This window comes from Antedon mediterranea, chromosome 7, assembly GCF_964355755.1.
Source record: "Antedon mediterranea chromosome 7, ecAntMedi1.1, whole genome shotgun sequence".
Taxonomy (NCBI): domain Eukaryota; kingdom Metazoa; phylum Echinodermata; class Crinoidea; order Comatulida; family Antedonidae; genus Antedon; species Antedon mediterranea.
This window is the reverse complement of record NC_092676.1, coordinates 28,954,685-28,979,886: the sequence shown is the minus strand read 5'-3', so window position 1 is coordinate 28,979,886 and position 25,202 is coordinate 28,954,685. Positions and strand designations below refer to the sequence as shown.

The following is a 25,202-nucleotide window of genomic DNA, read 5'->3' as shown; positions in this document are numbered from 1 at the left end:
ATGATGATGATGATGTTGATGATGACAATGATGATGTTGATGATGATCACTTCACTATCACTTCACTTTAGTTTGTCCCGTTTATTCAGATTAGAATTAAATAATATATGCTTTACTTTTAGACAAAATAACCCATATACTGTATTTATCTTATGTCTACTAACTACTAAGCTTGGAAAAGATTTATTTTTTCATTTAAACGTAGAACAGAAATTTTAGACGCACTCTAATGTTTTTTATTTAACTGTTATATTGCAAAGGCCATAATAAATGTTTCTTGAATCTTCCAAGGAAAGAAAGATGCAAGTTTTTAAAAAGTATAGGCCTACTACTTGGCTGACGTGGAGTTGTTTGGTTTTGTGTACACATAAATATAAAAATGATATTCTGATGATTTGTGTAGATTAACTTATCAAGCTTTCGTTTGTAAGCATGATAATATTGTACAGTAGGCCTATATCTAAAGTGCTATCTCACGTCACCCGTGATACCAATCAGAATTCCGAAAAAAAAAATAGGATACATTCGGAATACACATGAACGAACTTATGTTCTATCATGCACCGACAAACACAGACAGACCGTTCTACACGTGAACTGTTGAATATGCAAATATTTATTACACAGATGTGTGGTTTTTATGATTCTTTATATTGTATTGCATTTAGTGTACGTAAACATATGTGATTTGCACTCTGTCCGTTTACAACTGGATATGTATTAGCAGACAACCGCTTCCAGTGCACAAGTGATTGTCAATTAATCTATAATTTATTAATACAGTAGTGCATTGGCCTTACGTTGATTGAATAGCGTTAAACCGAGGAGCTAATCTACTACTCTACGTGACACAATTATTGTTGAGAGGTACGTTTAATATAAGTAGGCCTACAGTACAGACTGGGCTCTCCGTTGTTTTAGCATGTTAACCACTTACTACATTACTGCATTATTCAAATTATTGATATCATTGTGATATTGATATTACAATTATTGATATTATTGTGATATTGATATTACCATTATTTATATCATTAAAGTATTGATATTATTCCATTGATATCAATATTGATATCATTTTGGTATTTGTATCAATATATTACTGATATCATTATGGTATTGATATATCGTTATGGTATTGATATCACTATATTATTGATATCATTTTGGTATTTGTATCAATATATTACTGATATCATTATGGTATTGATATATCGTTATGGTATTGATATCACTATATTATTGATATCATTATGGTATTGATATGAAATCATTATGGTATTGATATGGTATTGATATCAATTTATTATTGATATAAATTTATAATTGATAGGATATCATGTTACTGATATCAATATCTTATTAATATCATTATGGTATTGATATGATATGGTACTGATATCAATATGTTATTGATATCAATATGTTATTGATATCAATATGTTATTGATATCAATATGGTATTGATATCAATATATTGATATCATTTTGGTATTGATATCGATATATTATTGATATGTTATTTCACATACAACATTAGCACATTTGTTTTTATGTATTAGTAGAAGTAGTAGGAAGACGTGGCTAGAGATATTGTATATAACATTGTACTAAGAAATTTTAAATAAAACTGTATTCGCTGTCATATATTGAATGCTCTATCATATTTTTTTTATAATATTGGTATAATTACTATATTATCCCAGTTCTTTGTATACTGTACAATTGAATTTATTATTATCATTATTATTATTAAGATTGTTATAGTAATCATTCTAATCGTCTGCCATATCCTGGACATTCAATCTTTGCTAATTATAAACAAGTTTAATTAACATTTTTTTGCTGTCAAAATGATAAATAATTTTTGTTTCGGCAAATTACTGATGATAAAGACAATAGCATTATATTTAACACGGCAGTACTGTACCCAGACAATGTGACAAGAATGTAGTTATTTTTGGGTGAATTTCAAAATGATATCCTGGCAACGAAATATTAATATGTTGCCAGGATTTTGCTATAATTTACAAACAAACGTATTGTAAACAAATGCAAAAACATATTGTTTTTATGAGAGCGCATGCGTTCGAAAAATGTCAATTAAAATATTTTGTGCATATTTCTGAATACGAAAAGATAGTGTATTAATTGGATGGGCCAAATAGTTACCTTGCCTCATGATTGATGATATCAGAATTCATATGTAAAATAAAAATAATACAAGAATATCTCAAAAACTTTGCTGTGTTTCTTTTTTCAAACTGTGCATTGAATTCGGTTGGTGCAGCAGTTACGTTCGTACGTCATAGCATCCCAATGAGATACTTGCGAAAATAAGTCGTATACGATGTTTATATTCTCAACTTACCCTATATTAATAATGAACTAGTCCAAAAGTAAACACATATTGAAAATATTCTTTTTTTCAAACCAATAATTAGTAAAAACTAACCTTGACAGTTTCGCTGTCCTGATCGGACAGCTTCTTCAGAAATAATGACGATCTATCATCAAACAGACTGACCTATTCTGTTTAATGACCCTGTCATATTTTCAATATACTTATACTAACAAACCAGATGAACATTTTCAATCAAAAGTAAACACGTCTTGCGTTTTACAACTTTATATCAGATAAGAGCAACGCGTTTGCGTCAGCATCAGAAAGATCAGACAATAGTTGTTTTACGCGCCATGATAAGAAGACGACTAAAACGTCAAATAAAAAGAACTTCATAAAGGTTGGGCGCGCGCGTTGACAGCTAATTCAGCCTGTCGATCTTTGACAGAATCGGACGATAATGTTAATGTAAATTGATGGCGGTGGAGAGAAGAAAGCCATTCGTCTTAAAGCATTCTATTGAATCAATCTTACAAACGGTAGATGCAGACCGTCGAATATGTGCCCCGTCTGGCGTTGGTCACCACTATACGCCTACTTATGATGCATCTGGTTCTAGTCGATTGCAATCGGATCAATTTGCTATCGCAGCTCCAGTTGGAAATTACGTTAATACTGACACCACCACCACAGGACCACTAAAGACAGTAGTCCTAGAGGATGTCAATTCGAGGGCGGCTATCAAAGATGACGCACAATCTGAAGAACTCGACTTTGTCTTAAAGGATTCCAATGTTCCCATAGGAGCAGTGAGGTGTACCGAAGAGCAAGAAGCGGTCCCCACAAAATCGACCACAAGCCAGGGTGACCAATCCACGTATTGCAAATTACCAAAAGGGCAAAAGATGGATGTTGAAACAAATAAGGTTGAATTTAAATATTTCTCGCAAACGTCATCAATATCATCGAAAGTAGAGCTACCGTTCGGCGGCACCAAACAAGCTTCAAGTAAAGGTAGGACAGATAGTTTCTTGTATTGATTTCAAATACGTGACATCATTAGAGACACGCGCGTACAAAGACAGATAACAATTGTACGGCTTTTGTACGCGCGCGTTGATATGTTACATTTTTATCATAAACAGGAGTAAAACCTTTTTTTTTCATGTTCGTTTAGTTATGGATGTGGCACAGTCTTTTTCAACAAATAAATAAGCATACATGTTATCGTAAATTAATTATATCAGTTTATGGTGGTTAGGCGTCAGTCTTAGCTAGTGCACTAGACTTAATGATAAAATAATTATGGTATTATTAGGTCTACATTATAAATTATCCATTTACTACAATTGTATAACGACAGGTTTTATCAGTTCAAATATTGATGCTATAAAACGTCATAAAATAGTAGATAAACGCAAACCGCGTGAGAAATAGGAACATAGTGTGTAGGTGATGAGAGCTTTGAGTTCATAACATAAAACGTAATACATAGGCTACATAAGCTGACATTTGCCTGTCACACTAAAAAGAGCTCTACAAACGATGAGGATGACATGTTGTGCGTTCAAACTTTGATACGGTATTTCACCCCCGTGTCTCTGTACAAACAATACACTAAAGCTACTTTTAATTTAAGGCCCTCCAATTTGATTTCCTTAGTCGTAAACACCTCCATTATCTATAATTGTGATAATATTTTTTACAACTAGCAATTCAAGTGTCCTCTCCAGGCAACCAATTGCTCATATAATTCAGCGAAGTTTATTTTAAAATTCCCAGCATTTAAACATTCTACTGTGTATTGGCCTGAAATTAGTTTATGATTTGGAAAGGGTCAAATTCTGTTTAGGTTTACAATATAATAAAGTTTGTGAGCTTTAATATTATGTATTATGGTTGTGGTAGTAGTAACCAACTTTCTTTGGCAAAGAGAGAAATCAAAAATAATAACAACAACGGTGAAACGCATAATTTGACGCGCGCGTTCAAACATTATTAATTGTACGCACTCGTGATCTTTGTGATCACTTGTGATTTCTAAGTGATACCTTTTCTTAAATGCGCATTAAGTGTTTCAATTTTGTTTCTCTATTGTAGTTACCCCAGATTACAACTTGCATAACGAACGGGAACCGACAGAGCACGACTACAAGAGACAGAGACGCATGCGCACAACATTCACACCTCAACAATTAACAGGCCTGGAAAAAATCTTCAGAGTTACACATTATCCAAACTATGACTTAAGAAAGCGATTATCAGAAACAACCGATCTTGATGATGAACGAATTCAGGTAGCAATGTTTCTATGGTTTAACTTCTATGGTTTTCCATAAATAAATTTAAATCGTGGAGAAAAGATAAAGAAAATTATAATATTTGATACTGATTGATTATTTGAGTATTCTTTATTTTTCACACAAAATTCATAAAATATATCAAAAGAAGAAAATAAAATACAATAAAGTGTGAAAAAAAATAGAAGTTATAATAACAGATCCTTTTAGATTTGGTTCCAGAACAGACGTGCAAAATGGCGGAAGTATGAGAGACTTGGAAACTTTGGTGGACTTGAGCACATGAAAGAAACAGAAGTAGTGCCTGCCCCAAGGGCTGCAGCAGAGCAGTACTCGACGACAAAGGAGGTAAGATCGTTCTCCAAATTTTGGTGGTGATTTATCAAAAGTCCTATATGCTAGCTCATATTATTTGTATACATTACATTGTATACATCATTTGAATACAAACTTAATTATTTCTTTTTTTTCAGAGCTGTTATCGTTGGTAGGTCTGGTATCTAGAACCTGGATGTGTGGTTACCTTTTCTTGGTAGGCCTACTACTCTGCCGCGTTGTAATGTAAAGTTAAAGCTGATACAATCTCGTGAAAAAGTTGAGTGTTACCGAACTTTGCTGGGTTGTTAAATCTGGTTCACAGAAAGTCCCTTCTATAGTTGTTTTCTGTCGTCTGAGACCTAGATTGTCCTCCTTCAACTCATTACAATACGAAGTTGAAGATTTTCAATCAATAGACCACTACTTGTACAAACACATGAATATTCTACCAAAGGTCAAATTGTGTCGAGTCAACATAAGTATGAACATCTTCTTTTTGTTGGATACAGACTTAAGTAGGTTATTATTATGATAGCGTCATTGTCAAAAAGCGTTTAATATAATTAACTGAAGGCGAGGCTGTTTCATGGTGACTCGTCATTTTAATTAATAATTCATTTGAAATGTTATGTTTAAAATGAAGCAATACTATTAATCAATCAATCAAATTTGTCCATTCCCTAAAATAATTACTATCAGTCGCGTACCACCGCAATCCTGTTTCGCGTCTGTACGCGCACGAACATGAACAATGTGCTTCTTCTTGTTGATGGCATTGGTGCGCGACAAAGTTGAGGATTTTTTATTAGAGGGGTATCTACAAATTAAAGGGACAGTATTTTTTTGTGTGAAACAATCCAAACTGTATGCGATCGTATACACTCATACGAAAGATTATTGATCTTCCGCTTTAACACATGTTCGTTGTATTAACTTGAAATGTATTTAATTTTAATATTCGGAAGATTCCATTATGTGTATATCAACTATACTTAATAAATATGTCTTTTTATATTGTAAATCATTATATTTATTATTAATATCTTTCGTTAACTTTCTATTAAAACAATACAATTACTATTTCTATAACTTATATTTTTGATTATAACATATTTTGTAATCGGTTTTTATTGCTTTGTCATTACTCAACCTCTACATAAATGGTACATTCCAAAAACTTTTAGCACTTTTGTCACGCATGATGCTGTTGTGTTTTAGTCCATATTTGTTCTTACTTTGCGCGTGCATTAGTCGTGGTAAAAGAGTTGAATATTGCAGCAGCAGATATTATCATCTTATCTTTATCAACCAAGAAGGAAGAGTCGTATTTTTCTCAAGATGATTCTTAACGAATCTGATTCGATACAAATGCTACAGGATGAGTTATTGGTTCTTCAATCGAATTCTGATTTATTTTTTAAAATCATTATGGCATGTTTAATATTTTGTAAGTATTTATGTTATTGTATTTCTTAATTAATTAATTAATTAATTAGGATTGGAAACTGTAAACCGAAAGAGAATGTTATTGATGTTTAGTATATAAATCACAAAGAACATTAATATTGCAACATTCAAAATACAAGTTCTTGGTTGGAACAACTTTTCCACTGATTTTAAGTAAAGTTTGGATAGACGTCTTATCAATGATACACTCAGTGTGTAAACAAACATTTAGAAGAATACATCCTTGCCCACAGCAACAACATTGTGTGGGCCTATTGCAAATTGACGAAATAAACAACATAAAAGCAGAAGATCAAACATGTATTGTTAGAATTGTAGCTTGTCCTGTTGAAGTTCGAGTGAGTTTGAGAACGAATCGTTGGATTCAAGTCTAACCCTGCAGCGTCTTTCCGAGGAAGGCCGGACACCTTTTTAGCTCATTATACTTCCAATTAATGTGTTTTAATCATTGCTAAGTTATATTTTTGTTATAAAATGATTACTAATAATTAATATTAATTCACCATATTATTAACAAGTCTCTTAATTTTCAGTTATGCAATGTGGTTTTGCGTTTTTGGAAGCGGGATCAGTGAGGAGTAAAAACACAACAAACATACTGATCAAGAATTTTTTGGATATCTGTAAGTCATTGTGTTTTAACACATTGTGTTTTAAAATACTAGAGAGTAACTTGTTTTTATTTTATTAAATACAGAGCCAACAGAAATATAAAAAAACACCCCTTTTACAATTTTAAATCTAAAACGTATGAACTATTAAAAAATACAGTTTCAATCATTAAAGTTCAAAGTATTATAATTTAGAGCTAAACTTTGAAACTCATAGTTCTATTTAATATTTCTTCTTCATTTATTCTAGACGTCATTCTTCATTTATTTTATCATGCAAATTATATATAAAGAATACTTGGATTTCTCTCTATATAGGTATTGGCAGTGTATTTTACTGGGGCGTTGGTTATGCGTTCGCGTTTGGTCCTGGTGGAAATGCGTTTATTGGATCAGATTGGTACTTTATGTATAACATGCCAAGTGACCAAGTTGACGATTGGTTCTTTCAATTTGTTTTTGCCGCTACCGCCGCTACGATCGTATCAGGTTCGATGGCAGAGAGAACTGAGTTTGTAGCCTACCTAGTGTATAGCGTTATCTTGACAGGTAAAACGCGTTTGTTTGTAATCAACATTAGTATTCAAAGTGTTGATAGTTAAGTCTGTTATGAGTAGCGCGTTTTTCATCTTACAATTATTGTTACCTGCAACCTTATGATATTTTTTTTTCTTTCTTCAACGGTTATTTTTAATTCAATATCATATTGAGGATCTATACTAGAAGAATACAATTATTCTTGTCACGTATAAGACCCTATCAAACTAAAATGATATAATTAACAAGTAAACAGATAAAGTAATTGAGACAATAAATCAATCAATAAAAAATAAAAACATCTTCTCTTCAGGCTTTATATATCCAGTTGTGACGCATTGGGCGTGGTCTGATGACGGTTGGCTGACAGAGATGCCAAATAATCCACAAATTGCTTTTGACGTAAGTAGGCCTATTATTTAATTGTAATAATGATATTGTTACTTTATTATACAATTAATTATTACATTTAATAAACTTGAGAAGAAAAATCTGTTTCTGTGTCTGATACGACAGAACGTCGATATCAAAACTCGCGCTAAAAATGGCAGAAACAAGTTTAGCTTATCCAGCCATTGTTGATTTTTTTTTCAGGATTTTGCTGGCAGTGCAGTAGTTCACATCTTGGGCGGTTCAGTAGCGTTGATTGGTGCTGTTATGCTAGGCCCACGAATCGGTCGATTTGACGCCAATGGTAAACCAATCACTATCCACGGACACACCGTACCAGTACGTTAAATTTTACAACTATACTATACTGTACTTGCAAAATGCAAAGTAAATTATTTTTGTTTTAATGATAACGTCCACATTTTCCACAAGTTAACTTCCTGATTTTGTTGTTATAAATTTGCCAACAGATCATACCTATTGAATTTCAAGAAAAATCGACATATATAATGACGACAGAAAAGCCTATTAAAATCTCGAGTTATTTGTATCTTCAACATAGGTTGAAATGTTAAATAGCGCGCCGTCTATAGAATATAAATATACATTTCAATCTGTTTCTGTGCGATTAAATTGTTTTACTTTTGTAAGAATCCTGTTTCAGGAAGACTTGTATATTTTCATATCATATTCAGTTTTATTTATAGAAGTATAACAACTTTGTTGCTGCTACTACATTGACTCAAACAATTTATGTTCTGCTATACTAATTTTAGATTACAAGAGATTTACTTTTACACCTTTTTGAACTACAGTAGTCTAATTGATTTGTTTTATTTCTAGTTTGCAGCATTGGGTGGATTCATCCTATTCTTGGGTTTCCTCGGTTTCAATGGTGGTTCGCAGGGCAGTATTTCAAACGATGGTGACGGTGTAGTGGTCGCTGAGTCTATCGTCAACACAGTACTGTCTGGAGGTGTTGCCGCTCTTTGTGCGCTTATCATTAAACAGACGTTTTACAAAGGAAATCAGTGGAGTTTGTTGACAACAATCAATGGAGGTCTTACTGGAATGGTAGGTTCTTTTCTCATTTATTTTCACATTGAGTAAAATGTTTTACCAGTTTGTACTCTGGTGATCGTTTTTGTACCAGTTGAACCTGTGCAGATTTAAACTAAACGAAAGTAACATTGTTCGTTATCCTTTATTGTGTGTCGTAATATTTTGTCGGTTTACAATCGAAAAACGCACAAGATTACATTTTTTTTGTACAATTACAGGTTGCAATCTGTGCTGGATGCGACTCCGTTAGTCGTTGGGGTGCAGCTGTTATCGGCTTTGTAGCTGGATGTTTGTTTATTCTGGTTAGCAAACTGGTCTTGAAGGCACATATTGATGATCCACTGGACGCAGTTGCAGGTAAGTAAAAATTAGGTAATATACTACGTAGCTATTGAGTCTAACATTCATTCTGCCAATGCTTATAGTGCATACTGAGATGGCCCATAGATAAAGTGTAGGCATATAAAGTAAAAATCTGGAGTGGAATTTACTTCTTGATGATTCTAACATTCACACTTTATTTCTAGTTCACCTGAGTGGAGGATTCTGGGGAATCATCGCAGTCACAATTTTTGCAAGGGATACTGGGATTGTTTATGCATGGGATTCTGACTCTTTTCTCGTAAGTATTAAAACTTATAGAAAAATATGGAACGCAGTTTTCGCAATAATTAAAAAAACTATCGTTTTCTGTATTTTCAATTGTCGAATGTTTCATGTTTAGTTTGATGTAATGTGTCTGTAGAAATAGCAATAGAAAGAAAAGTTTTACCATGTAACATTTCCTTTGTTTCTTTTTAAGAGCCTTTTATGGAACTTTACTGGAGCAATCTCAATTTACTGGAGCAATCTCAATTTACTGGAGCAATCTCAATTTTCACCTGGTCAGTTGCCACGTCCTTGATAATGTTTGGGACGATGAAAGCGTTCAATATTCTGCGAGTTCATCCAACTATCGAAGAAAAAGGTTAGCTTTCGGGGTTGTTTTCTAAAAATAAGATACTGTAAACATTTAACTGCATTTTATAAAATTTCAAGCCTATCATTTACATTCGCATTGTAAATTTTTAAATAGTTAAAACGTAAATAGTCGTGGTAATTTTATCTATTTTTTTTGTATAGGTTTGGATATAGCAAAACACGGAGAACCAGCCTATCCTTTGACAGCCTATGGACACGGTTGGAACATGGATAACTACGTTGATAAGGACATCGAAACTGGTACGTACACGTATGGCTATGTACACGTATGGCTATGTACACGTATGGCTACGAACATGTATGGCTACGAACATGTACGGCTATGAACATGTATGGCTACGTGACTCCAAAGAGCCGTACAGTGTACGTACATGTAGGCCCCTAGGTGGTAATGCAACATTTCTTGTTGCGCATTAAAGAGGAGGAAAGCTAAAAACTATAGGCCTAAAACACCGTGGTAAGACGCAGTTAAATAGGCTAAAATTACTCGTATATGAATGACTATATTATAATTTTATGTCGAGTGAAACTTTTATTTATATAACAAACTTTTTTTCTGTACAGATATACAATTCTCTTTCAAAAGTATACTTACACTGTGCTCATCACCAGCAAAGGACAATCCAAAAGATGACACGTCGCTGACACCCTCTGTGCCGACAATTCATTCAGTGGAGGAAAGAACCACGAATATTAATAACTCCGCTTTCAATTTAAACACAACTTATAAAATGAGCGCTTCTACTGCATCTATAGATACAATTCCAGAGCATATACGATTGGAGGGATCACAGCAGTTTGCTGAACGTCTGCAACTAGGTGTGGTAAATAACGAAATGGTTTCCGATAACGAATCAGATTCGACTCAGGAGGCAGTGGCATATTAGCTTGTTAATTGAAGTATCCAGTGGCCGTATTCACCAATCACACTTAAGTGAGATATTGCTCTTAAGTATTAATTATTTCACTTAACTCAATAAAGTATAAAGTCTTAAGTATGAAGTATTTCCCTATAGTATTCACTTAGATCATGGAGGTATTTAATTTCCCTTAGCCTAAGTTTTTCGAAATTTAATCGATTGATAGCTGGTTGGCGCCAACACAAATTGACCGATTACTCTAATCGATTAAGTAGTAACTCTAGTATCGATAATGGTACATCGCCCTCAATGCTGATATAAATTGCGATGATGTTGATGATGATGATGTTGGTGATGATGACGATGATGTTGACGATGATGTTGATGATGACGATGGTGTTGATGATGACGATTATGTTGATTATGCTGATGATGGTGATGATGATGACGATGATGATGACGATGATAATGATGATGATGTTGGTGATAATGATTATGTTGATGATGACGATGAGGTTGATGATGATGATTATGTTGATGATGATGACGATGATGATGACGATGATAATGATGTTGATGATGATGTTAATGATGACGTTGATGATGATGATTATGTTAATGATGATGACGATGATGTTGATGATTATGTTAATGATGATGACGACGATGATGATTATTGTTGATGATCACTTTACTATCACTTTCAGATATTCAGAACTAATTATATGTTTTACTTTTTTACAAAATAACCCATCTAAATTAAAATATATTTAACTTATGTCTACTAAATACTGATCTCATTACTGAGCTTGGAAAATATATATTTTTTATTTAGACGTAGAACAGAATGTTTAGATGCACGTTATTTATTTAACTGTTACACTGTATATTATTTGGGCCAAAGGCCATTTATAATAAATGGTTCTTGGATCTTCCAAGGAAAGAAGTATGCAACTTTTGAAATTAGGCCTACTACCTTGGCTGACGTTAATGAGTTGTTTGGTTGTTTATTTTATAAATATAAAAAATATATTCTAACAGTGATTTTTGTCGATTAACTTCCCATAAATTGCAACCTATAGCATGATAATATTGTATATCTAAAGATCTCATCCTGATACCAATCAGAATTCCGAAACAAAATAAATTTGGATACATTCGGAATTACCCATGACCGACATACCGTGGACAAAACGAATTTATATGTTATATCATGCATCGCCAAACACAGACCGACCGTCCTAAATGTGAACTGTTGAATATGCAAATATTTATGATACAGATGTGTGGGTTTTATGATATTCCTTTAGTCTACTGCATTTAGTACCCGTAAACATATGTGATTTGCACTCTGTCCGTTTACAACAGGATATGTATTAGCAGACAACCGCTTCCAGTGCACAAGTGATTAATTATTAATCTATAATTTATTAATACAGTAGTGCATTGGCCTTACGTTGATTGAATAGCGTTAAACCGAGGAGCTAATCTACTACTCTACGTGACACAATTATTGTTGAGAGGTAAGTTTAATATAAGTAGGCCTACAGACTGGGTTCTCCGTTGTTTTAGCATGTTTATCACATACTACGTCTTCTACGTTATGTTATGTATCATGGGTAATGAATCACTATCAGATGATCTAGATCTTAAGATACAGTTGGCGCGGAAATAATGTCGACCACGCCCATGCATTAGGCTGTGTAGGCCTCGGTGCGTAGACCTACATGAACACAGAGATTATGCTGGTATAAACTAAACATAACATTACCAATTTTATATGAAAATGCGATGAAATGTTTAAGGATATAGTATCACTGTAAATTTCAATTAGATTTTACGTTGAAAAGCATTGATGTTGTTCGTCCATGTGGAATTAATTCCAGGCTGCACTAATGGTTCGACTGACCTGCCTGAATCCGTGTGACTATGCGCCGAAATGTAATATCTTGGGAATAACGCCAGGGAGGAAAACTCTCCTATTGATAAGTATGTTATTTACGCGTCATGTTTTTCGGACAGTATATTCATTTATTGGTCTGAACATAACAATGCTGTGCTTTGTAAGACTACTAACGGTAGAGCATTGTGTAGCAGGGCTGTAGCCAGGATCTGTTAAGGGGGGGTTCGCACACTAAGTATTTGGGTCACCCCACCCCCATACCTACCGACCCCCCCCCCTCCTGGGGTGGGCCTGAGGCGAAGCAAATTTTGTTAAATGACACCCCTAGATGGCCGGAAAAGACACTCTCATGCAGCATTCTACCAATGAGCAAAACGATCGTACTTGGACTCGTGGACTATTTAAACGATAACATTTGTTGCCGTATGTTAGATGCGCGTGCTCTGTGCGGAACCGCCGATTGTTTGATCATTTACTCGATATTTTGTTTTGCGTTCAAGTTCAATGCGAACGTACGTCTAGGAGAAGCCCCGAAAAAAGCACACTGGGTGAAGGCAAATGCAATTCTTATTATAGCTCTATCTATAATATTTATTTACAGCAATTTGTTGAGGAAATTAAATATGCCAATGTAAATAGGTGATATTGATACATTTGAGTACGTATCGGCGAAGCAAATTTTGTTAAATGACACCCCTAGATGGCCGGAAAAGACACTCTCATGCAGCATGCTACCAATGAGCAAAACGATCGTACTTGGACTCGTGGACTATTTAAACGATAACATTTGTTGCCGTATGTTAGATGCGCGTGCTCTGTGCGGAACCGCCGATTGTTAGATCATTTACTCGATATTTTGTTTTGCGTTCAAGTTCAATGCGAACGTACGTCTAGGAGAAGCCCCGAAAAAAGCACACTGGGTGAAGGAAAATGCAATTCTTATTATAGCTCTATCTATAATATTTATTTACAGCAATTTGTTGAGGAAATTAAATATGCCAATGTAAATAGGTGATATTGATACATTTGAGTACGTATCGGCGAAGCAATGTTAAATGACACCCCTAGATGGCCGGAAAAGACACTCTCATGCAGCATTCTACCAATGAGCAAAACGATCGTACTTGGACTCGTGGACTATTTAAACGATAACATTTGTTGCCGTATGTTAGATGCGCGTGCTCTGTGCGGAACCGCCGATTGTTTGATCATTTACTCGATATTTTGTTTTGCGTTCAAGTTCAATGCGAACGTACGTCTAGGAGAAGCCCCGAAAAAAGCACACTGGGTGAAGGAAAATGCAATTCTTATTATAGCTCTATCTATAATATTTATTTACAGCAATTTGTTGAGGAAATTAAATATGCCAATGTAAATAGGTGATATTGATACATTTGAGTACGTATCGGCTGGTGATCTAGAAAAAAATAATCGGATGCCATAATGTGAACTACAGTACATGATACCATAGATATTATAGTGTAAAATATTAATATTCACTATAATCCTCTATGATACATTATACTTCATAGCCACACATAAATACTGATGTATGTCGGAAGGCTATATACTTTATGCATGCTGCCTGACTGCCAGTGATCTAAACAATTGGTACGCAGTTGTCTGGCGGTGTCCTTTGTACGAATCGTTCGTCCCCCAGCTCGCTGTGAGACGCGTCAATATCATGTTGATAAAATCGGCAATTCATTTGCAACTCTTAGAAATTTACAGACTATATCGCTCGAAGTACGCTCATACAGGGAAGAAGGTACTGTATGAGTTATTCCGAACGAGTTTACAAATTTTTTAATTTACGAACAACTTTTTGTACTGTGGGGCACGTATTTGGACGATTTTCGGAGATGAGGGTGAGGTATTGGGCATGTCGGGGATGGGGGTTCGCAGTCGGTTAAGGGGGGTTCGCTGTAAAGGGGGGGGGGGGGGTTCGCCCGAACCATAAAAACCCCCCCTGGCTACGGGCCTGTGTAGGCCAATTTACTGGGATTTGTGTAGAGAATAACAAGTTTTGTCTTGATGCTAATAATAAGCAATATGTCAAGGTCTCGGTACTTACGCCACCCACTCCATCCGTTAAAAATTGGGTAAATACTAGTACATTTCATACACGTAGGCCTACAGTCTCATTTCAATTAGAAAGGCGTTATAACGAAAAACACTGTTTTCAAGTAAGTCATCGATATACCAATTATTTTCAAAATGGAAGGTTAAACGATAGTACAGAGGCTTTTTCTAAATTTGACGATTTAGATTTTTTATTCTTGAAAAACTGCAAACATTTTTTTTCATGTAGGGGCCTACAACGCGCTTGCTTGCAATGTTGTTAACCCAAGGCCAAATAGATTTTTTATATTTGTTATTTATTTAACAACATCTATATACAGGATAACATAATCAGGTAAAAGAAAAATCCGTGACTTTTTACACTATATGCTATTGTTTCCTCCTGGCGATAATCATCACTGAATTTTTAGATTTCAGACAGCTGGTTAAACAATGGAGTTTAAATTTGTGGTAACACCAAATGGAATACTCAAGATTATCGAAGCCGTGAGTATAATTGCAATATTAATGTTACTTTAACACACAAAATAAAATCTAATAGGGCGTAATCGTAACACTATTAAATAGGCAATATGCCCATTCATGCATGGTCCAATTATGTCCTACTAGAGGAGATTGTCGCTTCTTTCTATTAAAATACGAGGTATATTCAGAGCGTCATTTCGACGATCGAGCATTCTCTACTTCTACGGAGCGCCATTTATGCCTTTATTTACTTACGAAAAAGAAATAGTACTACGGTAGCTGCTCCAGTGGACCAAATTTAGCACTAGTGGAGCGCAGTGATATAAAATAGAAATAAGTCACTAATTTTAATATTCTTTTCGTATGTTAATAGACTGTGCTCAAGTGGACACAATTTTGAGGAGCACAATAATATAAAATAGAAATAAATCACTGAATTTTAATATCTTTTCGTATGTTAATACACTGTGCTCAAGTGGACCCAATTTGGAGCAAGGAGAGCACAGTGATATAAAATAGAAATAAGTCAATGATTTTTAGTATCTTTTTGTATGTTAATACACTGTGCTCAAGTGGACCCAATTTGGAGCCAGTAGAGCACAGTGATATAAAATAGAAATAAGTCACTGAATTTTAATATCTTTCGTATGTTAATACACTGTGCTCAAGTGGACCCAATTTGGAGCCAGGAGAGCACAGGAAGAGTGATATAAAATAGATATAAGTCACTGAATTTTAATATCTTTTCGTATGTTAATACACTGTGCTCAAGTGGACCCAATTTGGAGTCAGGGGAGCACAGTGATATAAAATAGAAATATTAAGTCACTGAATGTTAATATCTTTTCGTATGTTAATACACTGTGCTCAAGTGGACCCAATTTGGCGCCAGGAGAGCACAGTGATATAAAATAGAAAGAAGTCATTGAATATTAATATATTTTCGTATGTTAATACACTGTGCTCAAGAAGTGGACCCAATATGGAGCCAGTGGAGCACAGTGATATAAAATAGAAATAAGTCACTAAATTTTAATATCTTTTCGTATGTTAATTCACTGTGCTCAAGTGAACCCAACTCAATTTGGAGCTAGGGGAGCACAGTGATATAAAATAGAAATAAGTCACTGAATTTTAATATCTTTTCGTATGTTAATACACTGTGCTCAAGTGGACCCAATTTAGAGCCAGTGGAGCACAGTGATATAAAATAGAAATAAGTCACTAAATTTTAATTTCTTTTCGTATTAATACACTGTGCTCAAGTGGACACAATTTGGAGCCAGGGGAGCACAGTGATATAAAATAGAAAAAAGTCACTGAATTTTAATAACTTTTCGTATGTTAATTCACTGTGCTCAAGTGAACCCAACCCAATTTGGAGCTAGAGGAGCACAGTGATATAAAATAGAAATAAGTCACTGAATTTTAATATCTTTTCGTATGTTAATACACTGTGCTCAAGTGGACCGAATTTGGAGCCAGTGGAGCACAGTGATATAAAATAGAAATAAGTCACTAAATTTTAATATCTTTTCGTATTAATACACTGTGCTCAAGTGGACACAATTTGGAGCCAGGGGAGCACAGTGATATAAAATAGAAAAAAGTCACTGAATTTTAATATCTTTTCGTATGTTTATACACTGTGCTCAAGTGGACCCAATTTGGAACCAGTGGAGCAGAGTGATATAAAATAGAAATAAGTCACTGAATGTTAATATATTTTCGTATGTTAATACACTGTGCTCAAGTGGACCCAATTTGGCGCCAGTGGAGCACAGTGATATAAAATGGAAAAAGTCACTGAATTTTAATATCTTTTCGTATTTAATATACACTATGCTCAAGTGGACCCGATTTGGAGCCAGGGGAGCACTGTGATATAAAATAGAAATAAGTCACTGAATTTTAATATCTGTTCGTATGTTAATACACGGTGCTTACGTGGACCCAATTTGGCGCGCGCGCCAGTGAGCACAGTAATATAAAATAGAAAAAAGTCACTAAATTTTGATATCTTTTCGTATGTTAATACACTGTGCTCAAGTGGACTCAATTTGGCACCAATGGGAGCACAGGGAAATAGTCACATACAAAAACATCGAGAAAAAATACTTCTGGAATTAAAAAATATTTCAAACTTGGTATATATGTTCAATATCGGTTACTCCCCTCCGTAAACCAAAAGAAAAAATAGTTTCAAGCCACATCAGTGATTTTAATAACTTGCGTTCGCTTAAGATAATACTTATGAAAAAACATACAATTCCGACACATATTATGTTAAACTCTAAAGGCCAATTTACACAGACGAGCGGTAACGGTAATCGGTAAAGTTGAGCGGAAAACGCAAAAATAGAATCTATGTTATTTCTTATGACCATTTACACAGAACGCGGAGCGGACGAGCGGTTGAGCGGAAATCCGCTCAGGATCGAAACAGATTCGATTTTGTGAAAATACCGCGCGGTAATTATGGATTCTTGCCAACCAACGACATGATTGAAATGACGTCATCTATCAAAAAAATTTTTTTGCGTCCGTCGAGTGAAAGACGACAATAAATACGAGTGCCGTAGTAGGCCTAGCCTATAGTTTCTTCTTCTTTTTATTCAGAAATACAAACACCTACGACGTGACTAATGTTCGTATAAGGATAGTGAAAAGAAAATATACATTTTAGTACGTTATTAGGCAACAATTCCCTCTAAAACTTAGGCTTGTGTGTGCTAGGCCTACTGACAGTCAGTCACATCCAGGCCAGCAGTGACTGTAACATGCATTAGCCTCGAGGCCTACACGCACCTACTTTCCACCACTCTGTTTGCGAACTCCGCGCGCTGTGTAAATGGGAAAAGCCACGCGGTTTTTCGCTTACAATTACCGCTTACCGTTACCGCTCGTCTGTGTAAATTGGCCTTAATAATGATTTTGACAACAAAAAAAAAACGGTTAGGAATTCGATTTTTTCCCTGTAAATTGAGCAACTTAAATAAAAAATATACCAAGAAATGTATATTGAAATCAAGGAGTATTTTTTTTTTACAAAAAAAATGTTCGTATGTTAATACACTGTGCTCCAGTGGATCCAATTTGGCGCCAGTGGAGCAGCACAGGGAAATAGTCACATACAAAAACTTCTAGAAAAAATATTTATCGAATTCAAAAATATTTCAAACTTGGTATATAAGTTCAATATCGGGTACTCCATCCGTAATGCAAAAGAAAAATTAGTTTCAAGCCACATTAGTGATTTTAATAACTTGCGTTTGTCTAAGATAAATACTTATGAAAGAACATACAATTCCAACATATTTTTTTAAACTTTAGCGATTAAAAAAAAGACATATGTTAAAAATATGAATTATGTAGTAACATATTGAACGCGTAGTAACCTATTGAACGTATACTTCCAAATTTCAAATGTGTAGGACAATTATTTTATGACGATCAAAATTTTAAGTTTAAAAAATGTGTTGGAATTCTATGTTCTATCATAAATATACATTTTAAACGAACGAAAATTACTAAAATCACTGATATTTCTTGGTATATTTTTAATTTAAGTTGCTCAATTTACACCGGAAAAAATCGAATTCCTAACCGGGTTTTTTTTGTGTAAAAATCATTATTAGAGTTTAACATATGTGTCGGAATTGTATGTTTTTTCGTAAGTATCATCTTATGCAAACGCAAGTTATTAAAATCACTGATGTGGCTTGAAACTATTTTTTCTTTTGGTTTACGGAGGGAGTAACCGATATTGAACAAATATACCAAGTTTGAAATATTTTTAAATTCCAGAAGTATTTTTTCTCGATGTTTTTGCATGTGACTATTTCCCTGTGCTCCCATTGGTGCCACATTTGGTCCACTTGAGCACAGTGTATTAAAATACGAAAAAATAATATTATAATTTAGTGACTTTTTTCTATTTTATGTCACTGCGTGCTCACTGGCGCGTGCACCAAATTGGGTCCACGTGAGCACAGTGTATTAACATACTGTACGAAATGATATTAAAATTCAGTGAATTATTTCTATTTTATATCACTGTGCTCCACTGGCGCCAAATTAGGTCCACTTGAGCACAGTGTATTAACATACGAAAAGATATTAAAATTCAGTGACTTATTTCTATTTTATATCACTCTTCCTGTGCTCCCCTGGCTCCAAATTGGGTCCACTTGAGCACAGTGTATAAACATACGAAAGATATTAAAATTCAGTGACTTTTTTCTATTTTATATCACTGTGTTCCCCTGGCTCCAAATTGTGTCCACTTGAGCAAGTGTATTAATACGAAAAGATATTAAAATTTAGTGACTTATTTCTATTTTATATAACTGTGCTCCACTGGCTCCAAATTGGGTCCACTTGAGCACAGTGTATTAACATACGAAAATATATTAAAATTCAGTGACTTATTTCTATTTTATATCACTCTTCCTGTGCCAGGGCATCATTTATAAGGAGCGCCTGCGCGACCGCGCTCCTCCGCGCTCCTCAACAGGCTTCGAGTAGAGCAATTTATCGCGCTCCTTAATTTTCAAAATAGAGCCTAGCTTTTGACAGTGTTGATTTTTCTGTCAAGAGGCCTAAAAACACGTGGATTTTTAAAAGTTAAAACCAATCTAGGCCTAGGCTAATAATATATAAGCTAAGTTATAAAGCTACAAGCCTAATGGCAGTCCCTCGTGTTTAAGGATCGCGAGCGCGATCGCAATCAACAACCTTCGAAAAGGCTGTGCTCCCCTGGCTCCAAATTGGGTCCACTTGAGCACAGTGTATTAACATACGAAAAGATATTAAAATTCAGTGACACTTATTTCTATTTTATATCACTGTGCTCCTCACTGGCGCCAAATTGTGTCCACTTGAGCACAGTGTATTAACATAAGAAATAAATAGAAATAAGTCACTAATTTTAATATTCTTTTCCTATCACTGCGCTCCACTAGTGCTAAATTTGGTCCACTGGAGCAGCTACCGTAGTACTATTTCTATTTCGTAAGTAAATAAAGGCATAAATGGCGCTCCGTAGAAGTAGAGAATGCTCGATCGTCGAAATGACGCTCTGAATATACCTCATACTCGATTTATACTTGTCTGTATAGCGCCCTCATTTGTCATTAACTTTAAGCTTGTTCAAATTGTTTGAAATTCTTAACTATTAGTATTAAAAAGACCGCAATATTGGATATTGCCGTAGACTCCGCGGAGTAGACTTAATCATGGTAGGATATTAACTGAAAGGTCTAGATTAAAGCCAGGCTTAAGTCTAAGACTAGGTTTTTATTGCCATACGCCCATGTTCTTTTTACGAACATTAGTCGTAATAAATTTATATTAGGCCTATAATATAAAAAAAAACCAGCAAATTCATAATTATTCAAAATTTTGATATAGACATTTAGAGCAGTTATCCGATTTCTAAATGCCCCGATGTGCTTGAATAAGACACTAACGTTTCATTTTCCTTTATATTACAGATTTTATTGATCGTCGGATTCGCTCTTATTCTTGATCGAATCATCGAACTCGAAAAGTGCATAGACTTTATATTAATTGGTAAGATTTGCGGTGATGCACCATGGGAGTATTACGTATACGCAGTGATTGCAATCCTTGTAGGAGTGTTGATAGTGGTCGCTGTGATTGGTCACCTCATCATGCCTGCCTGGATGAAGCTCATCAGGGCTAAAGTTGCCAAAGCGGTATGGTCACTTTGTGAATTATTTTGTATACTTTTTGGATAGACATCATCATCATGTCTAGCCTGTTGTCCACTTGCATAATATCGTCAAATCAACGTTTTGTGAGAAGATAATAATTGTATCAATTTTTTAAGTATTATTTTCGTTACAGGAGATTGGTTTTTGTGTTGTAGCTGCTATCCTCGTTTTGGTTGGTTCAGCTTGCCTTGCGTCCGACGTAAAAGACAAAAATGACAAAGGATTTCAAGAACTAGACAAACAAATCACTGCCGTTGTGAGTATAATGTTGAATATTGAGCTTGGTTTCCACTTGAACCATTTAACGCAAGATGTTAGTAGTTAAAAAAAAACTTACAAAGGCTGCTGCTTGGTTTAGTTTACACTGGCAATCTTTAGTCTTTAAACTACAGTCTGCTAGTATCTTCCTTGGTTACAGGACTGCCTATTATTTAATATTAATTAATTAAAAAAAAAAAAAAAAATAAATACATACATATAAGCGGCAGTTACTGTCTCTTTCACATAGAAACTGCATATGTTAACTTCAGTCAGTGACGGTACGGCCTTATATTCTCAATCGAGAAAGGTTAACCAAAACAAAAGTTTACCAGTTGGAAAACTTATATTATCAAACTCGTTCAAGAAGTTTGCTAGTATAGACTGGGATTAGAGCTGAGACACTGGGCAGCATGAGTGAAAATCCCTTTGAATTACGTAACGTTTGTTTCTATGGCGGAATTCTAATCTTTTTTTTCCCATCAGGTACTCGGTTTTGTTGCAGTAGTTCTTCTGGTAGTTGAGTGTATTTTTCTGCGTAGAATTGCAAACTCACCTTCTCTGTAGGCCGTACACGGGAGAACATTTTGTTTTTCATCGAATAATTCGTCTGTATGGAATTAGAGCGCTTCTTAGTTAGTTTATAGGACACATGACTTTGATTATGATGTCTGTGATGAGTTCTTTGCTGCTGTAGTAACGTACATTACTGCAGTTCGTAAAGTTGGACAAATGATTTAGAAACGGACTTTCATCGCTTCTGCTGTCTGTAAGTTGGGCAAATGACTTTAAGATAAATCAGTCATTTAAGAAATATTTCCTGCTGCAGTAACGTACATTACTACTAAGAGGATGTCTATAATTTAAGAAACGTATTCATCGCTTCTGCAGTAACGTACATTAATGCAGTAGTCGGTAACTTCATTGCTGCTGTGGTCGCGTAGGTACGTTATAATATTACAGTATATATAATAGATAATTTAGTTTAGTTAAATAATGGAAACTCCACTAGCATTTTGCTACCACAATATTGATTTCTGTATCATTTTAATTACATTTTTACTTCATATTTGATAACTTTATATGTACTGTAAATACACTTACTTTACCTTTCTATACAGAGTTGTAATACAGTATTCATCAGTGAATCATGTCGCCATTATAACTTACTTTTAATTGTGTATCAATTATTAATCATCATCACACCTGTTTTCTGTTAACGAATGCGCGAATCGAAAACGATTGGTTGCGCATTTGTCCACGTCACAAAAAGTGAATGAACATATTAATACGCATGCGCAATAACGAAAACTTTTGATTCTCCTAAAACCGGTTGTTTGCCGTTAATTTGGTTAAGATGGGTGAATGAGAGTTCTTAAAAAAAATATAAAATAGCAAACAAATGGTAGGTTAGTCTTTTGTTTACTTTAAAAAGAAAGTATAAGCAAAGTTTTTTAATGATTTTAACGAACGGTTCCATTTAATTTACAAAATGGAGACTCACGATAGGGAAGAGTTAAATTAATGTTTTAATTATTTAAAAGACATACCAATAAAGGGTAAAATTACTCTTTCTGGAAATACTGTGTGCGTACGGATAACATAACATTCAGAAACACTGATTGATTTTTTTTTTTTTAATCTTTTGTGGTTAACCACCACCTTTATTCATTCAATGTTACATAAAAAACAATTACAGAACTCATATTATATGTTTACATTATTTTCTGGATATTTTTTGTTATTTTATCTATTGCATATTTAATAACAAGTTGTTTACTTATGAATCGTTTGTTATCATAATTTGTGTGTCTTTCAGTTTATATATTTGTATATACATATAATATCAATACAAACCAATAGGGTTGGTGAAATTCAGTCCAAAATACGCAGAATTTTTCCAAAATACGTCAAGTTGAGGGCGCTATACTAATCCAAAATACGCGAGTCTTTACAAAATACGTCAACTTGAGGGCGCTATTCATTTCCAAACACGCGAATTGTCCAAAATACGTCAAGTTGAGGGCTCTAGTCATTTTCCAAAATACGCGATTTGTCCAAAATACGTCAATTTGGAACCGCTTGTAATTTTCCAAAATACGTCAATTTGAGAGCGCTATTCATTTTCCAAAATACGCGATTTAAAGATGTATTGTCCCTTTGACTAATTAAAAAAAAATTTTTTTTATTAAATTTTCAAAAAAAGGGGGTCATTTTGAAGTATAGTATTTAATAGTTATTAACTTTCACCAAAAACTAGTCGAAAAAAAAAAAAATTAACCGAAATACAGATGTTTTTTTGTTCAAAAAATAACTTTGACTTCCAGTCAAAGTTTTCAATCAAAACATATCTCATAATGCAACGCGCTTGTTTGGCTACTCTGTATGCATAATCATAAAACTTCTTCGCGATCTGTGTAAAAACACCTTTTCAACCACCGTGACGAGTTGTAAAAAATCCTAATTAGCATCATGCATAATGCATAATGATGGTTTGAAATCTTTGTTTACTTTCGCTTGCGACGATTTCCCAGACGAAATGTAATCTAATTAATTTACCTGTTAATTACGTAAACCTGTTGTTTTTGGCTCAAATTTTCGACTTAGAGTGAATAACTTTAATATTACTTTGAAGGGACAATACATCTTTAAATAATTACTTTACTTCTTCTAACCAATTATTGATATTATTTTAATTAATTTTTTAATTACAATACCATATGCTTTTTATTATTATATATTATATGAAATAACTATTATGTTAGATTTCAGATTAGGTAACTTATTTGACCATAAGTACTGTACATTAAATTGAAAGTGATGTTGGTCTTCTGTCGAGCTCGGGAAAAATATCGATTTTGTAGATCACCAAATATATAACACATACATATGACTATACTTAAATACTATATACGTACATGCTGGTTTTGTAGCCGGTCTATGCCGCATTTAAACTAGCTACGTCTGGCAATGCAATCGTACATCGTTCAGACATTATTAATGTATATTATAGGCACTGTCTATTGACTGATGTTGGCACATATTTGTTTTTATTCAGTAATAAATGATTACATTGAAAAATAATAATTGGCTACTCTATGACATTTTATTTACAAAAAATTCTGCCTTCCAATACTTTCATTTATAACTAAAATGTACTTGTTTGTTTTATTCCAAGAAACTTTTTTTTAATACATTAAACTGTAATTTTACCTTACACTCTCAATATGATACATTTGGAATCGCCCTCAAGTTGACGCATTTTGGAAAATTAATAGCGGTCCCAAATTGCAAATTGACGTATTTTGGACAAAACGCGTATTTTGGAAATGAATAGCGCCCTCAATTGGCGTATTTTGGACAATTCTCGTATTTGGGATAATCTATAGCGCCCTCAACTTGACGTATTTTGGAAAATGAATAGCGCCCTCAAGTCGACGTATTTTGAAAAGACTCGCGTATTTTGGATTAGTATAGCGCCCTCAACTTGACGTATTTTGGAAAAAATTCTGCGTATTTTGAACTGATGTTCACCAACCCGACTCATACAAACACGGATTGATTATAAACAAAATACAGAGATGCGTTATTGCATGAACACTATAATCTTATTGGTCAATTGAATTTCAAGTCAGTTGCTTTAAAGCTGGATGCTACGCAAGGACGTAATTGACGCAAATGAAGTGAGTTAACCAATAACAAGCGACAATTAGAATCTATCGCTTGTGATTGGTCAAATTAACACTACATTGTAAGGTATACAGTTTAAAACGCATCATCATTTAATTTTGTTAACTGTAACCTGCTCCAAACAGCTTGTGAAATTAAGTACACAATCAGGCCTATATTCAATATATAATACTATTATGTAGGCCTAATATTTGAA

General features: G+C 34.2%; 2 protein-coding genes across 3 annotated transcripts; both read left to right on the top strand.

Annotated features, from left to right (window-relative positions):
- Positions 1-6,300: 6,300 nt before the first annotated feature.
- LOC140055590 (putative ammonium transporter 1) lies at positions 6,301-10,897 on the top strand. Its single transcript, XM_072100927.1, has 12 exons — positions 6,301-6,409; positions 6,963-7,052; positions 7,359-7,589; positions 7,891-7,979; positions 8,172-8,306; positions 8,811-9,041; positions 9,248-9,386; positions 9,557-9,651; positions 9,832-9,872; positions 9,911-9,996; positions 10,152-10,292; positions 10,575-10,897. Exons 1-12 carry the CDS (start codon positions 6,301-6,303, stop codon positions 10,895-10,897), a joined length of 1,710 nt encoding a protein of 569 aa, XP_071957028.1.
- Positions 10,898-12,199: 1,302 nt separating this feature from the next.
- Positions 12,200-23,360, top strand: LOC140054319 (uncharacterized). 2 transcript variants are annotated; one of them, XM_072099259.1, is made up of 5 exons: positions 12,200-12,393; positions 15,266-15,341; positions 20,816-21,040; positions 21,192-21,314; positions 21,803-23,360. In XM_072099259.1, the coding sequence occupies exons 2-5, from the start codon at positions 15,288-15,290 to the stop codon at positions 21,881-21,883; spliced, it is 483 nt and encodes a 160-aa protein (XP_071955360.1). In that variant the 5' UTR covers positions 12,200-12,393; positions 15,266-15,287; the 3' UTR covers positions 21,884-23,360. The 2 variants fall into 2 exon arrangements, with proteins under 2 accessions (XP_071955360.1, XP_071955361.1); XM_072099260.1 differs by lacking the exon at positions 12,200-12,393 and adding an exon at positions 14,896-14,959.
- The last annotated feature ends 1,842 nt before the right edge of the window (positions 23,361-25,202 follow it).